General features: G+C 40.6%; 2 protein-coding genes across 2 annotated transcripts in view; one reads left to right on the forward strand and one right to left on the reverse strand.

Annotated features, from left to right (window-relative positions):
* LOC131428304 (histidine-rich protein PFHRP-II-like) overlaps positions 1 to 1,357 on the forward strand; it is a 31,152-nt gene extending 29,795 nt beyond the window's left edge. The window contains exon 4 of the mRNA XM_058592151.1: positions 19 to 1,357. Within this exon, the coding sequence (XP_058448134.1) occupies positions 19 to 1,008 (990 nt within the window). The 3' untranslated portion in view covers positions 1,009 to 1,357. The remainder of the gene's footprint in view (positions 1 to 18) is intronic.
* Positions 1,290 to 13,768, reverse strand: LOC131425920 (uncharacterized). Its single transcript, XM_058588224.1, has 4 exons — positions 13,619 to 13,768; positions 13,442 to 13,556; positions 2,012 to 2,169; positions 1,290 to 1,953 (listed from the first exon to the last, which is right to left on the reverse strand). The coding sequence occupies exons 1-4, from the start codon at positions 13,733 to 13,735 to the stop codon at positions 1,378 to 1,380; spliced, it is 966 nt and encodes a 321-aa protein (XP_058444207.1). The 5' UTR covers positions 13,736 to 13,768; the 3' UTR covers positions 1,290 to 1,377.
* Positions 13,769 to 16,977: the final 3,209 nt, after the last annotated feature.

Consider the following 16,977-nt stretch of genomic DNA (forward strand, 5'->3'; position numbering starts at 1 on the left):
CTCCCCCTTCCCATCCAGGTACTAGGTTCGGTGCTGCTGTTGGTCACTGCCTGTTCCGGATCATACCTGGGACATGCCGTGTCATCGCAGTATCAATCTCACGATGGCATCGGTGGATACTCGTACGGTTATGCGGATCCAAACTCGCAGAAACACGAATCCAAGGATGCCCACGGAGTGACCCACGGTGGCTACTCGTACGTGGACGGAGATGGTCACGTGCAGTCCGTTAAATACACCGCCGATCCGATTCACGGTTTCCAAGTTGTGGGAACTAATCTACCGAAGGGACCAGCTCCGGTTGGTGGTCACGAGATTGCTTCCTATGGTCACTATGCGTCACCGTGGGCCTACCAGCATGTCGCGCTCGATCATGATGGATCTCCGATTGAAACTCCGGAAGTGCAGGCCGCCAAGGCTGCCCACTTTGCGGCACATGCCGAAGCCAGAGCTAGACTGCACAAGCGTTCGATCTATGCTGCTCCCTGGAATCACGTCCCGGTGGATACGCCGGAAGTTTCTGCTGCCAAATCGGCTCACTTTGCTGCCCATGCCGCTGCCAAGTCTGGTTATGGTCCAGTAGCCCCGGTTGCTCACTGGGATCACCATGAACTGGCCCAGAAACCTTGGCACGGACCTATCCACATCCCGGTCATCCACAAGGGAGTTCCCGTGGAAACTCCGGAGGTTCAGCACGCTAAGCTCGCCCATGCTGCAGCCCATGCCAAACTGCAGGGTTATGATCATCAGGCTATTCACGAACATCAGCCAGCTGGGGATTACGAGGAGCAACATCACGCTCCTTCGTACGGTGCTTGGCATGGACCCCTACACTTCCCGGTGATTCACAATGGTGTCCCCGTGGAAACACCCGAAGTTCAACATGCGAAGGCCGCCCATCTGCATGCTCTGGCCAGTGCTAGTGCTCACTCCGGAGCACATTGGGACCAGGGCAAGGAAGACGACGGTTCCTACGATCCCAAGTGGGAAGCCGAGAGCTACGCCTAATCGCAAAGTGGGAATACAGCGTCCAACCCAAGAGAATGCCAAACCATACCTAGAACCTAACAACAACAAAAGAAAAATACTCGTCAAACCAACCCCCTCGATTCACGTTTCATAGCTATTACTATTGAGTGCTGGTACTGGAAGGAAACATCGGAACTGTCCGGAAATGTTCGGAAGAGTGGTTCCCGGAAGGAACCAGCTTCCGAAACACTCTCGAATGTCTGGAATATGTGTCATCGAAGCTGGCAGTACTCTCTCTCGCTATGAAAATGTGGTGTAAATACCTCTAGCATTGTGTAATTAAATTGTTATATTGATACAAAGCATTACTTAAAAAGTAGAACCAGAACCGGGTGTTTTTATTTGACCCTAGAAAGGTCTTACTTGTTCAATTTCGATTGAGAACTTCCTGTAGGTTTCCTCGTAGTACCGGTCCGGACTGTAGGCCAACAGCGTCAAATCATCCTGATAGTAGCGAACCAGACGATCCAGCAGATATTCATCCACCGACCGATACAGTGTTCTAAGCTGATCCTGTTCCTGTTGCCAGACTTGCTCGACCTTTACCATTGTTGACGATTTATTTCCGCCGTTAGCGGCAGCAACCTGGAACAGTTTGTCCAGTGAGTCCATCTTTTCCGGTGCCAGTTCTATCACAGTACCGTACTTCATCGGGCAGGGTTCACAGGCCATCATGTAGGGTTGCCAGTAGTGGGCATAGGAGTTCCACTGGTTTGCGTCATCGATGGCAAAGCGAAGAAATTCACCGAAACTCGGCGATGTTTTCTGATTAAGGTTCGGATCGATTATCTTATTTCGGATCTCCAGTGTGAGGTAATAGAATGGGTCGGTAATTTTTACACTTTGTAGACAGTCTCGATAGAACCGAGCCAACCGTAGAAAGGGATGTTCTACCAGCAGTAGACGCATAGGGTTGTCCGATTTCTGAAATGTGAATGCGAATCAATGAATCATTTTACCTCGAAGACTAACCGGGACTTACCGGATGCTCCTGGTTACTTCTCGAGTGACTCCGGAAGGGACGAAGCCATTTGTTTAAACCCGCAAATGAAACCGCATCGTCGAAGGTTTTGCACCAGCCCAGAGTTCCCTTCGGCGTCTCGATGGCAACGATGTTCGCCCGAAGCTGCTCTTCGTTTACTAATTCAAAGTGATGTTCGAAAGCATGTAAATCATGTTTTTCTTCTGTCTCTCTATTTTGCTTTTGTTAATTCACAACACAAAGTAGGTCAGTGGGAATGCAGCCTGTGAAATGGTGCATGGGAAACTTTCGGAAGAGGATAATCGGGCCAGTAAAACTTCTGCCCTAGATCCTAGTTTCTCGCTCGATGCTGTCGATTCGACATACTACTGTCTTGTCTTACTTCATGTTCATCTTCCGGTGTAATGTAACGAAAGTTCAAGGGAGGGTACAACCGAGGAAGAAGAGTTGGACTAGCATACGGTTTGGCAAGTGCCAAAGGAGAAACGCGGAAGGGGAAATTGTTTCCGAGTAAACGTTTTTTTTTTGTATCATCTTTGCCCTGTGCCTGGAGGGTTTAGCTAAAACAAGTCCCAATCTAGTAGGCGTTGACTGGTGAGATGGGAGCTGCTCACCAGTGATATTTCTTGATGGAACAGAATGAGAAACATTTCACTGTGAAGTTTGGTAACCAATCGATTGCGGACCTCTGGAGGCAGTAAATTTAAGTTTTGATTGCTTAATTTCATTCATCAGTACAAATTATACCAATTTTTGTACTCGATACAGCTATATTCATTTAAGATTCTACTTACAATCGGAGGAAAACAGCAGACAACTATTTTCTCCGATATCATTAGATAAGTCTTTGTGAGAAGAACATAACTTTATTTAGAAAAGTTTACTAAACAAAATGATGCTTTTGCGTTATGAAACAATGTTTTTTTTCCTGGAATTGTAAACTGCCCCTTAAAATACCGATGATTCATTTTTCGTACAGATACAGATTTAATAGAGATTTTTTAAGGAATTGCCTGACAGTGGACACATGAGTATTTTCGTCCTCTCAAATCACCGGAATCCGTATATAGATTTAAATAAAATATAATAGCAGTTATTATACTATCCTATGTTTAATTTGGTGATCAAAATAAAACTTCCGTGACGTTCTGCCAAGTACCTGAATTCTGATCAATAATTTGTAGTGGATGATTTGTAGTCTGACAAAAGGTAATGAATAAATATTTAATAAGTAATATTAAGCTTTTGTGGTAGACATTGTTTTGTTGTTGTTGCGATCCTTAAGAAAAGATGCTTAAAACAGTAACTTGAACGCAAACCAGTTAGCTGGTTTTGACGTAAATACGTCTTACTTTACTATGGGGTACCTTTTCAAAATTCACCCCGCGGAAGAATGGATAGAACTTAATCATGAATATCTCGAGTTGTACTAAACACAATAACATAACTCTTTCTCCATGCTATCAGAAATATGATCTTTTAGAAACAATGAGGAAAACTTATCAAGCTTGCTTGCCTTTCGCGTACCCGAGCCAACAGTTTTAACGATAGTCGGGCACATATCAGCCCCGATATTCTACTGGACGAGTATGAAAGGTAAACTTTGATCAAAAATCGTTCATATTTCTTTTTTTTGCGTTAGACTGGACGTCATGGTGAGGACCTTCTACAAATAGCAGCGAAGACGAACCCTCTGCATTTCGACAGTCGTTGCGAGCAGTCGCCTTCAACCACCACCAGCAGCAGCGAACTGAATCTTGGAATATATTCTAGAACTGAATTCTAAAACTGAATTCAGATCCTGGAATCTGGTCCACCGCAATTCTGAACTTAGTTTCCGGCTTCAGTTTCAGAAATTTTAGTTCCCGATTACAGGTTTAGAATTAAGAACTATGACTCTGGAACTCAAGCCTAATTCTGGATTTTGGAACTGGTTTCTTGACTAGATTTTGGATTTCAACTTCATATTTTATGATCAAAATTCCAGATTCTGGAACTACAGTTTAGAACAGACTACTGCGGTAAAATTTAATTCCTCAATTCAGTTTCAGATTTCTTTTCAGAACCAGCATGTTGGAACTAAATTCGGATTAAGGATTCTGGAACTACATCTTGGAACTGAATTCAATTCCTCTATTTAGGTTCGGATTTCAGTTCCAGGACTGAATTTGGAATCTAAATTTATGATTTCTTCATCTGGGTTCCGAGCCCGAATTATGCAACTAAATTCTGTACCTGTGTCAGATTTCAAATTTAGTTCTAGAAACCAGTTCTAGAATTCAGTCCCTGCCCAGATTTTTAGTTTTGAAGTAGATAAATAAATGACTGCAAAAAAAGACTCAACAGTTGTAAACATTGGATAAATTCCGGAAATCGGGTTTTTTCAGTACCATTAAGATATTCACAAAGCATAAAACTAATATAACATTGTTTGTTGTATTCGTTTACTCCCAGTGTGCACGCATCATGAGTGCATTTGTTTATTTCCTTTTACCTCTTCCACTGAATCGCACCAAAGTGCTAGAGCATTAGCTAATAAATTCTCTGAGGTGGATGCAGATACTTTCACAGAGGTGTACACACCGGTGAGCACTCTGCTGTATGGTTTGCGTAGAAGAAGCGTGGACACGCAAAATCAGCAAAATAAAACAATTTATCGTAAAATTTTCGGTTTTCCTTGCAAATTTTTTATGGCAAGACCAGATCTACTCTCTATTAATTGAAGTTCACAGAAGTGTTCGCTCACCATCACGCGCCAGTGGTCACTTGGGTGTATTTAGACGAGAGCGCGTGAGAGCGATTCATGCGAAGAGAATGTGTTTCACTCGCGCCAGCTGCTTTAACCACAAGCACACACTCAAATGCTGTCTATTCGACACTGAGAAGAAGTGCGCTTTCCTCTTTGTGCGGTGCTTCGTTTTTTGCATCCTCGGTGTGGACAAGAATCTGACTCCAGCGTGTATCACTCTGGTGAAATGCCATCTCTGCTGACAATCATGTGTCTTCCAAACGAATAGTCATTTGGTCGATTGAAATGACACCGAAAGAACATACTTTCAACTTTAACGTTAAATTTGTATAACATGAGTTGAAATTGAATTCAAATAAAATTCAAAATGAAAAAGGCAGAATTTTGATAGCCGCCATAATCCAGTCGGCTTGACAAGGTTCTTTCCAAGCGGGTATTAGCCATCAGTCAAAAATCATTTTCAACATAAATTTCACTCGAATAAATGCTCACGTTCGAGCAGCGGCGTACCTACGATAGAAAAGGGCCCTTCCATTTCATCATCTCTGGCAGGGATGCCAGGTCATTTTTTCAAAAATCTGTGATCCCGTTTCCCGTACCATTAGAGTGCCTATAACCAGAGTGACGACATCTCATCCGTAATTTTGGCAACAATTCAAAACATTCCATTAGCTTTACATTGAATTGACAGGTCGTTTGCTCGTTTGGAACTGGGAGCTGTCATTCCAAACGAACAGCTGTCGCCACTCTGATTATAGTCACTCTACGTACCATAATAGCAGATCGAAATCAATTTGGTGAGCAAAAAAAAGGTCTCATTACCAACTACCTTTTTTCTCAACCGCTATGTACTTTTTGGTGCTAAACTGTACTCGATTTAAAAAATCTGTGAAAATCTGCGATCATTTTCAGGAATCTGTGAAAATCTGTGTCATTTTTAAAATCTGTGCAGAAAATTTATAATCTGTGAAACACAGATTAATCTGTGAACCTGGCATCCCTGATCTCTGGATCGGTTTAGTGGACAAAAAAAAAAGTTCCCATCGATAGTTTTGATTGTGCGTTCGAATTACTTGAAAAGTCCGTGAAAAAATTTCAAGCGTCAAATTAAGTACGTGACGAAAATAAATGTTATACGAACATCCCCTAAAATTATTAGAACCATCACATACAGAGATGCCAGGTAAAAATTTCAAATATCTTCAGACAGACTTGCAGACAGAGATGCCATTTATACAGATTTAACTGTATTATACAAATTTTTACATACATTTCCCAAGAAGTAAAATAAAAACTTTTTCGTATGAACAATCTATTAGTATTTGATTGCAGTGACGAGAAGCATTGTTGAAATTCAATTTATTGGTGAAAACAGATAAATACAGATTTTTTATAGATTTCCTATGAAAATATCTGGCATCTCTGGTGGCAAAATCCAGTAAATCAGAAAAAATGTCAGGCTTCAATTTCTCTAGAAAGTAAATTGACTTGGCGAGCAATAAAAAAAAAATACGTCGCGGCAATTTCAAATGTCTGTAAATATCGACGAAAATCTACGAAAACCTCGATTTTCAAAAGTCTGCAACAAACAATGTCTGCAGCACTATATACGAAATCTGCAGATTTACAGACAAATCTGCAGACCTGGCATCTCTGATCACATACAATTTACGTGAATTAACCAAACGTGAAAAAATCTACGTAAATTTCCAGTTTGAAAAGTTAGATTTTGAGAATGACAGTGAATTCTTGAAGTGTAAGTAGTTCAGAATTTTTTGTTTAGAAAAATCTTTACTAAAGTCATGATTCATTGCAAGACTACAAAACAAAGAATTGTGATTCTGTTTTGAATAAATTGTTCAGCTTTGCAGGATCTATCGGTTAATGGCTAAGAATCGATCACTTGCTATTGATATTTATCAGGATTCGACATCTGGATTCGATACAGAATTGTGTGAGTATGCGTTTTATTAATTTTTTGAAAGAAATTTTTTTGTTATGATAATCATCCGATTATCACATGAAAATGTAAGAAAATCTCCCCTTACGTTTATAAGTGGTGTGAAATAAACATTCATTCAGATATGTACAAAATATCATAAATGTTGCCGCAAAAATAAGTGATATTCGAAATAACAATTGTCTATCTAGTAGATAAAGGGATATGAACTCCTACAACCTTTTTTGCGAAACACATTACTGATGTTGAGATAATGTTATTCTAACATTTTATGGTTTTTGAATAAGAAACTCAATGAGCGATTTTTTTCTGCAAATCTGTATTTTGTATGAAATCTGTATGCACATTTAAAAACCTGTATAATATTTGTATAAATGGCATCTCTGATCAGGATGTATAACACTCAAAATAATAATCATGTTATAGTTACGTGAAAAGATATGTGAATATTTTCCACCCTACTTTTCACGTTGGTTTTAATGGACTGACATTTAAAAGCTGTTTAATGCATAATCCAGTAAAAGTTGCGTGTTTCATAGGTAAAATGTAATGTACTGCTCATATCACATTTACTTATCAGTTCATATCAAATTTAGATACCAGAGAATTATTATTTTATATATTGGTTAAAGTCAAAAGGGATATTTCAGATTCTTATATAAATCTAGGAAATGAAAAATAAAACATATATTTCAAAAAATTAGCATAGAATTTTAATGTCTGAATATAAAAAGCAACTAATAACGTGGGATCTCGAATCGGCAAGCCTTCAGAAATCGTGTTGTCACTGCCATCCAACCGAAGCCGAAGTCGAGATACGAGAACTCCCCCAACATTGCCGATGCAGGTTGAAGTCGCAATACATGGTTCCAGTGTCTCTAGCTTCATACCGATTTTGAACACTTCCGGACTCACGCAGGCACTCGGTCCAGTCGAACACATGGAAACTTTCATACTGGAATTAACCGATCGATGTAGTAAAAAATTGTAATTAAATAACATTTCTCGCAAATATTTACAATACTCACACTTCGAAGGCGACTGTTCGCCATTTTAAAAATCGAGTTTTTCACACTGGAAATTCACGTAGATTGTTTGACGTTTGGTCAATTCACGTAAAACTTATGTGATGACTCTATTCATTTTAGGGGATGTTCGTATAACATTCATCTTCGTCACGTAAAATATTCAATTTGACATTTGAAACCAATTTACGTGATTTTTCAAGTGAATCGAACGTGAATTTTTATTTGAGTGAATGTATGATTCAGACGATCCGGCTTCTTCCGACACCGTCACCGGAACGTCAGCCTCCGTCAAAATTAGTCAAACGAGTTTTCCCTTTGCGCATTCACACGATCCAGCAGAGATCCGGAACGTCAACGTCCGTCAACGGCAAGCTCCGTCAACATTTCTCCGAAAGAATATTTGACGGACTGTGATTATCGCACACATGCACGGCTCATATGATTACAGTATTGAGCTGGCGTTTGTTATGTATGTATTCGGTGTCAAGATCGCACTCTTAAACGAAATATACCACATATAAGTAATTAAACTTACCAGTAGATTTGCAAAGTACGTTACGTTGTTGAGTGGAACTGATTGTTTTGTTTTTTCCACTTTCTAGTTAATTTTGGAAGTTATTTATTTCATTAAAAGGTAGGAAAACAATAGATCGAATGGCTTCAAAAGCTCCCAGATTTTGTTTTAGTGGAATAAAATTGTGCGAAACTAAGTTCATCAAATTCTGCGTGTATAAAAAATGACATTACGGACACGGATAGGAAACCGGATCGTGTGAATCAGAATGACGGTGACGGAAGAAGCCGGACCGTCTGAATCGTACTTAAATTAGCCTACACTGAAAATAATGGTCACACTAGCATCAAGTGCAAAGCATTTGAACTATCACTACTTGTAGAACACATGAAATTCGTGAAAACCTACACTTAACTCATAAAATGAGTGTAAAACATGTTGATATTTATTGGAAATTATGCTACATTTATTTGAAATGCACATCAAATCGATAAGATATATCGTTACCTGTAGATTCTCAATGAATTTCATATTGTTTTCGACGTAGATTTCAATTGAAACACAGATGACCGAAGCAAGTGTTTTGCAGATACATTTGTGCTGTACTCATTTCCACTAGAAAATGAAGTGTTTAACACATGTAGTTCGATTCAACAACGAAACACATCAATTCCAAAAGAAAAACACATCAAAGCTAAGTGAAAAATAATCTCATCTTGCATCTTAGTGAATTCGCATATGAAATCTTAAAACAAATCGCTTTGGTTATGTATTGAAATGAAAAAGCACATTAAATTGAAGTGCTGTTTAGATATGAATCGATCGTGCAAATTTTTGTCAGTGTAATATGGTTGGAGAGCGTTGCTAAATTTAACACTCCTCATACCAAACCGGAAAAAGTTGGAACGGTAACATTGAGTTATCATAGCTCAGTTGTTATTTGACGAATTTCAATAAATTTTACACCCCGACTTTCGTGAAGTTTGTAGATTATTCTAAGTATATCATTATTGACGATCGTTTAGAAAAAAAAACTAATGAAAATTTGATTTTTCCCGTTCCAAGTTTTTTTTAGAGCGCAAAATATGCCCTATCTGCATTCATGCGGCTCCTGCATCGTGAATAGGATTGAAAACTTCAACTTTACCCAGTCACAACTTCGTTGTTAGTCAACCGGTTTCCGAAATTTGTTCACTATTGGAAAGGTACTACTTCCAGAAATAAAATGCACTGAAAAAAAAAAAACGAAAAATAGGCTTGTCTAAAAAACCGGTAGAATCGGAAATTTTAAAATTATATTACGTTCCAACGTTTCTGCAAATCAAAGTGAATATATTGCAATCCGTGTTGATTTCATCTATTTCATAGAGACGTACTAATAAAATAAATATTGTGACAACACAAAAATTTTTAATACTTTAAATGGCTTTGTACAATAAGAAATAGAACGTTAAATTATATGAATTCCATATACTACCCCATGGTAAAAGAAACCAACTACAATTTAAAAATAATACATTGCTTGAGTTTTGTTTTACAAGCAAACATATATCATAAACAACAAATCTCACGAAATTGAGTAAAACCTGTTTTTATCCACCTAATGGTGTAATGATGCCTGTCTTATATCTCTCTTATTCTCAAGAAAAAAAGGTATTCTTCAAACAATATTGTTTGATTTTTGAAAAACATGAAAGCTAGTGCATGAGCTAGTGCAATCTACAGGTTGAAACATTTCTCAGATCGGTTAGGCCATCTTTCTCAGTGAAATGAGTTCCACTATTCCAGGTAGTTCTGAAACTGGAATCGCCCCGAATATTGGCTTTGCAGCAGCCTTCGCGATTAGCATCAACAGGTTATCTACCTGCAGCTTACAGTTTTTTCGTCTAAAAAACCATTCTCTCCGTTTGAATACTTTTTACTGAATGAAACCCTGACATTATGTTACTTTTGTATATGAAATTCATACTATGTAGGGTAATACTTTTTAACCAAAAACATAAAATATTTTCTGTGATTGGATTTTTATCATTAGGGTGTCAATATTTTGGAATCATCTTTAATTTCGTAAAGCGGTGGTTGGGTGAGTGGTGCCGGCCGGCATTGGAAGTTATTTAGAAATAAACCTTATCTGTGCTAGGGCACATAAACAATTTCATTATGTTCACGTTTAATTTTAGCCTCGGTGGTTTATGTTGAACTGCAAGGTGGTATAACACTTCAACTTAAACTGCTATGCACTCCAATCACGGCTGGAGTACCACAGGGCTGTGGAATATAATGTACGATGGAGTACTGAGGGTGAGGCTCCCTCCGGGTGTCATAATAGTCGGGTTCGCGGACGACGTCACACTGACAGTCTACGGCGATTCCATCGAAGAGGTCGAACTGAGTGCATCACACTCAATCTGCTTGGTAGAGGACTGGCTGCGTAGCAGGAAACTGCAACTCGCGCACCACAAAACAGAGGTGATGGTGGTAAACAACCGCAAATCGGAACAGGAGGCGTTGGTACATGCCGGAGATTGCATGATCCCCTCCAAGAGATCACTGAAGCAATTGGGTGTGATGCTTGACGACAAACTCATCTTCAGCAAGCACGTTGAATACGCTTGCAAGCGCGCATCAATAGCGATCGCGGCGCTCTCACGATTAATGGCCAACAGCTCGCCTGTGCGCTCCAGTAAACGTAGGTTACTGGCAGGTGTGGCAGTTTCGATCCTGAGGTACGGCAGCCCGGTATGGGCGTCGGCACTAAATGTGGAACGCAACGCACAGATGCTGGAGAGTACGTATAGACTGATGTGTCTTCGCGTGATCAGTGCATACCGCACTGTATCGAGGGATGCGGCCTGCGTGGTTGCAAGTATGATGCCTATCGGTCTTATAGTGAATGAAGAGGTGGAGTGCTACAGCATGTGAGGAGTCAGGAACGCCCGTAGGGCCTCCAAAGCCGCTTCTCTACGCAGATGGCAACTAGAGTGGGACAGCTCCACCAAGGGTAGGAGCTCATACCTAGAGTCTCGAGTTGGTTAGATAGACCTCACGGAGAAGTGAACTTCGGCCTGACGCAATTCCTCACAGGCCACGGCTGCTTCAGGTGGTACCTCCACAGGTTCGGCCACCCGACATCCCCTGTATATCCTGGCTACCCAGATGAGATCGAGACGGCAGAACACGTCTTGTTCGCATGTTCCCGTTTCGCGGCTCAGAGGAGTGAGCTATTGGAGGCATGTGGCATTGACACCACACCGGAGAATCTGGTCCAGATAATGTGCCACTGCGTAGTGAACTGGAACGCAGTGTCCACCGCGGCATCCCAAATCGCGGGCATATTGCAGCGGCAATATAGAGTGCGGAGCAACAACAGGCAGCCGCGATCGCTGGTCGCGTGCAACCGTAGTAGGCTCAAGAGGGATCAGCGAATATACGTCGGTCCGGGAGAACCTTCTTCGCCGGGGAGCTCTTCGTCGGAGTAGTCTAGGTCCTTCAGCGGGAGCTAGTCGAGTAGTCGCCACAACACCGATTCGAGTCGTCGAGGTGTCAGCGAACCGGAAGCCATGCTCCAACCGGAATCGCCGGACCGGCCTCGGCACTCCGTCGGGTGTCTCGTGTGGTGTAAGAGAGGACTCGGTGTCGGGAGAATCTCCTACGCCGGGGAACTCTCCGTCGGAGTAGTCTAGATCCTTTGTCGGAGACTAGATCGTCGCGTGGTACCGTTAGGATCGTCTGAGCGCCAGTGATCCGGAAGTCACGCTCCAACCGGAATCATTGGATCGACTTAGGCATCCTTTCCGTCAGGTCGTAGACGTGTACCGTAAGCGTCGGTTCGGGAGGACTTCCCTCGTCGGGGAACCCTCCGTCGGTGTAGACTAGATCTTTTGGCGGAGACTAGTAGAGTAGTTCCGCGATGTAGCATCAGTTTTGGGTCGTCGTGGCGCCAGTAAACCGGAAGTTGCCCTCCACCCGGCATCACTGAACCGACCTCGTCATCCAACTGGTCGGTCCCTCGAGAGCATGATGCTGATCCCCATTCTGCATACATCTGGGGAGGGTGCTGTGAGCACCAATAGCCTTCCACCCCGAAGTAATACCTAGCGGTGGTGCCGGGGAGATGACTCATGATCTCGACGTTCGGTGAGGAAGCGCAAGAATCGTTTAGTGAATCTGGAGAATGTATTCAAACAATTGCTTTTAAAGTTGTTGGACCTGATCTGGAATCCAATTGGAAATCATGCTGAATTCCGAATCAAATTCCGGACGAGTTAACTGGGAAGCTGCTGGAAATTTCGTAGGTAATTTTACATCGAAGTATCTGTAAAAACTGTCGTTTTTGCTGTGGTACTTCTGAAAACGAATGTTTCTTTTAAGATAAAACTGAAATTTGGGCGGTTTGATGAGCAAACATTCGCGAAAAGATATGAAAAATGTCGAGGTCGTCGTGTTGACCCAAATGTTTATTTTTTTTTTTGTGGAACAATGTAAACAATGAACTTCGATACACTCCTGCCTTTTCATTCTCAGTTTACTTTTCAACGCAAGTGTTCAAATCAAACGTTTATCTCATACATGTCTCGTGCTAGACGAGACATTGAATGTGGAACGAAATACCATCCAACACCCTTAAATTGAATCTCAGCTGTTCAAATCTCGGTATGTGATGTTTTTTTTCAGCAAAAACGACCTTCCTTGGCAGCGGTACATTGAACAGATTAAAAATGTTAGGTAGTTCGACTATTCAAAACTTATCAAAAGATGAAAGAAGTGAATGAATTACCGAACGAATTGATCAAACCGCTCGAAAAAACTCGAGGTATAATTTTCAAGTCAATTGGTTCAACTAGTCTTCTGAGAAAAAGTGACGTTCGAAAAATAATCACAGTAGCTTATGCCGCTGCAATGGTGTAGTCTAGCACCGATTTTGTGTACAATCATGGCATCCTGTGTGCTGTCACCGTTTAAAACGAAAACGCAGTGGTTGAAAAATTCGCACCCAATTTGTTGTGGTCAATTTTGTCGTGCCGAGGTTTGAACGTCGAAACGCTTCAATGCCGACAACGAGAAAGGATCGCATCCTTGCACAGAGAAACGGATTAGGCCGATGGGGGACATGATGTGGAACGGCACAGGAGACATAGAGAGAGAGACAGAGGGAGTTACTAATTCACTCATTACATACGCGTTGAAGGTTCCCGGTTGTGGTACTGCACTCGACAGACCAGTTTGATGTACCGGATATAGGCGTTGTCCTGCTGCAGCTGATACTGCCAAGCCTCCAAAAAGCGGTTGGGATTCTACGGATAAACTCCCCGTCAGTCTGAGGTAAAAAAAGGGACGGTTTCGTTCATCCACTCACCGGAACCGATCGGGATAGAAGCAGGATTACCAGAAGAAGCAGGAAAACCACGACCGAGTAACGTTTAGCACATTTAACGACCGCTGGCCGGCCGGGTAGCCACCTTGTTACCATCATGGTCTACTTATTTCCGAGTTGGTACTAAACTGAACGAACTTACTAACCGAACAAAAACGGAACGTGTGTCAGGCATTAGCCCGCGGATGCCAGATGAGATTCAGCCTTACAGAAGCAGCAGCATCGTTGTTTGCTTGTTGACTCAAGTGTCTCACTTCGGTTCGACACTCACGCAACAACATCAACTGACAGGGCCGTGCCTGCTGCGATCTTACCGAGAATGATTTTTGTTCGCTGGAAGTTCGCCATTGGCAGCAATCCTTCGACCGCAGGGTCTCCTGACACCGTCATCGTAGTCGACCGCACGAGTGACGAATTTTGTTGATCAATCAATGTGGTGCAATTTTTTTAAAGCTCCGTATTAAGGAAAAAAAGATAATGCTTACACCTGTTTATGTTGGCTTCATGCAAAGTATGTATATTTATTGATTTTTTTTGCAATAACATTCATCTCACCGGCCGGGGTACGCATAAGTGTTCTATAAATAATTATGCTTTGTATGTAGGGGGAAAAAATAAATCCGAACAACTTTTTTTTCTTTTTTCAATCAAGCGTAACAAGTGGAGCGCCTTTGGGACCCAATTACGTCAGTCGTCAACGCGGGGCTTCACTCCAACGACGCACTGCTTTAATCGTTCAATGTTTTTTTCCCCGAGTAGTGTGCCATTAATAGCATCTGTGATTGATGTGTAAGCTACCGAATATTTGAACTGTCAATCAGGAGCTGACCGCAATCGTCAAATACTATCTGTCACATGTGTGGTAGAGTGGCGCATTGGCTTTTACCAGTTTACAACATTTAGAGTTTGTTCTAGCAGAAATGAATCTGCCTAACCGAGCAAGGCTTCGGCTATGTATCATCACATTATGATAGCTTATACACACACAGACAACTTGGCATCTCTACGCATTAATAATGAATGGCGCCAGCCGAGCTTGCTTTTCCTGGATCGTTTTCAATATCGGTCGGATATTGACCTAGTAAAAACATCAGTTGATGATTGATTCAATTTTCCTGGACCATCCCTACATTGAACTGTCAATTAGTTCCAATGATTGTTGGCTCGGTTGGATTCCCTGTTCGGTCAACAGTGGCAATGACAATGCTAGACTATGTTCAATTATAGAGTCAAAGGAAAGCTTCTCCCCACGGGATATTAATTACGAGTGTAATGACTAATATTTGATTTATGTAATCGATATCGGGATCGATTTGATGAACAAAAAACTCTGTACCCGAGGGTGATGCGTTGTAAAATATGTGTATTTGGAATCGATAATTGCAAATGGCCACAAGGTGATTTGAAAACGGTATTTTGTTTGTAATTAATCCCCACAAACAACAGACATAACGCGAAGAGCCAATCACGCAGAGTGTTCATTTTTAAATCTGTTTGGATTACGGGAAAAGCTGTGAAGAAACTTAAATTATCTTTGTCGATTTTCTTTAGTTGTTACTATTTCAGTTTTATTTGTTTATTTACCTCCTTACCTATTGTTTTTTCTTTTGCGATCTTTATTAGGTTTTGCACGATAATGACACAAATGAACTGTCGATGAATCAAATTCATTTTTGACAGTTGCCGTGTATTTATTTTGTTTTGCGATTGCAAATTAAACATTGAAAAATGACGAAAAAGTTCCTGGTAAAAACCTAGGACAGGACCAGACAACTGGCTTCTTTTTCCAGAAAAATATTTCTCTTCTTATTCCGGTTGCTCCCTGCTGTAAATAATAAATGCCTCGCGATCACTGTTGCCAGTAGAGATAATTATTCATTCTGAAAATTTTCTCCCCTTATAACATGCAATTATTTATCATTTGAAAAAACTTAGACAAATGTTATATCGATCAAAAATATAGCTCTGGATTCATTTTGATCAGATGTTTGTTTTGAAGAAAACGTTTAGTTGAAACAGCTTAATAAAATTTTTCTAAAACACTCAATTTTGGGTAATTAATTCTTGCAGCTTTATTAACTAAAGTATTCAACATATTCTATTTGAGAAAAATAATAACATACAGAAATATCCAAAGATTCGGTGCTATTCTCAACCAACATAATCAATATTCTCGTCCATATCACACTTCGTGATTTCAGGCTTTCTCTTTGTATCATCCAGTGATTGTTAAATGTACTCGTATACTTTCCGCATTGACAGGACTTAAAAACAAATTGAACTTAAATCCTATTGAAATTAATAATTTTGAAAAGATGATCCGAAAAGATCCAATACCAAGCTACACTGTTACCGACGATACTGACAACACTTTTTCTACCACCCTGCAGTAATCTTGATTTCAACAACTTGTACTTGCTTATGTCAATTTCAACCAATCACGAGCTGGTCCGAAATTGGTCCTAAAAGTGGATTAACAATTGTCAGGTCCTGTCCTAGGTAAAAACGTGTTCCACAGTGAAAAGAACTAAAAAGATTGCCCTGTATGTGTTTCCAGCATCAAGGAGCGATATTTGTTTAGGGTGAGCAGGGATGCCAGGTTCACAGATTAATCTGTGTTTCACAGATTTTCAATTTTCTGCACAGATTTTAAAAATGACACAGATTTGCTGATTTTGCTCGCCAAATTGATTCTGCTATTATGGTACGGGGAAACGGGCACAGATTTTCACAGGCAGGTTTTGGGCTTGATCACAGATTTTTAACAAAATGATTTGGCATCCCTGGGTGTGAGGTGACTTGCAATTTTTCAATTCAAACGATGAACCTTTGATGAACTTTTAAACTGTAAACAAATACACGTCGACTGTCAAAAAAGTTCATTCTGTTCATTTTGTGAGGTTATAGCATGTTCGTGCAAAACCTAATTCACAGGTTCATAACTTCGTTTCTTTTATCTTTGGCGTTTCCGTTGCTATAAACTTTTGTACAAACATTGCCAGTCAAACAAAGAATTTTATTTGGTAAAATATTCGTTTACGAGCTCAAATTAAGCTGTTAATTTTTCACACCGGACGGTATGCAACCGAATAAAGAAACTTGCTACCTATTGCGTAACAAATTATCAAAAGAATACTCTAGAGAATTACACGAAGCACCCTATAAAAGTCTGATTTTTGTGACTCACATTAAATGTGCAGATTGTCCTTTGGTTATCAGAGCCAAGTATTTACACATCAGTTCTGTTCGAAGATCTAATTCCGAAAGAGGACGAGTCAGCTTCAGAGTTACCATATTCACAGATTTTTCTGTAAAACCACAGATTTTTTCGCCTAAAGACT

The sequence above is a fragment of the Malaya genurostris genome, chromosome 1, assembly GCF_030247185.1.
Source record: "Malaya genurostris strain Urasoe2022 chromosome 1, Malgen_1.1, whole genome shotgun sequence".
Taxonomy (NCBI): domain Eukaryota; kingdom Metazoa; phylum Arthropoda; class Insecta; order Diptera; family Culicidae; genus Malaya; species Malaya genurostris.

Excerpts from the sequence above, each read along its gene's own strand:
- LOC131425920 (XM_058588224.1), bottom strand. The coding sequence starts at position 13,735 with ATGATGGTAACAAGGTGGCTACCCGGCCGGCCAGCGGTCGTTAAATGT. Across the intron at positions 13,557-13,618 it reads TTCTATCCCGATCGGTTCCG|AATCCCAACCGCTTTTTGGA; the intron begins GTGAGTGGATGA and ends GTTTATCCGTAG. Across the intron at positions 1,954-2,011 it reads GAAGTAACCAGGAGCATCCG|AAATCGGACAACCCTATGCG; the intron begins GTAAGTCCCGGT and ends TTCACATTTCAG.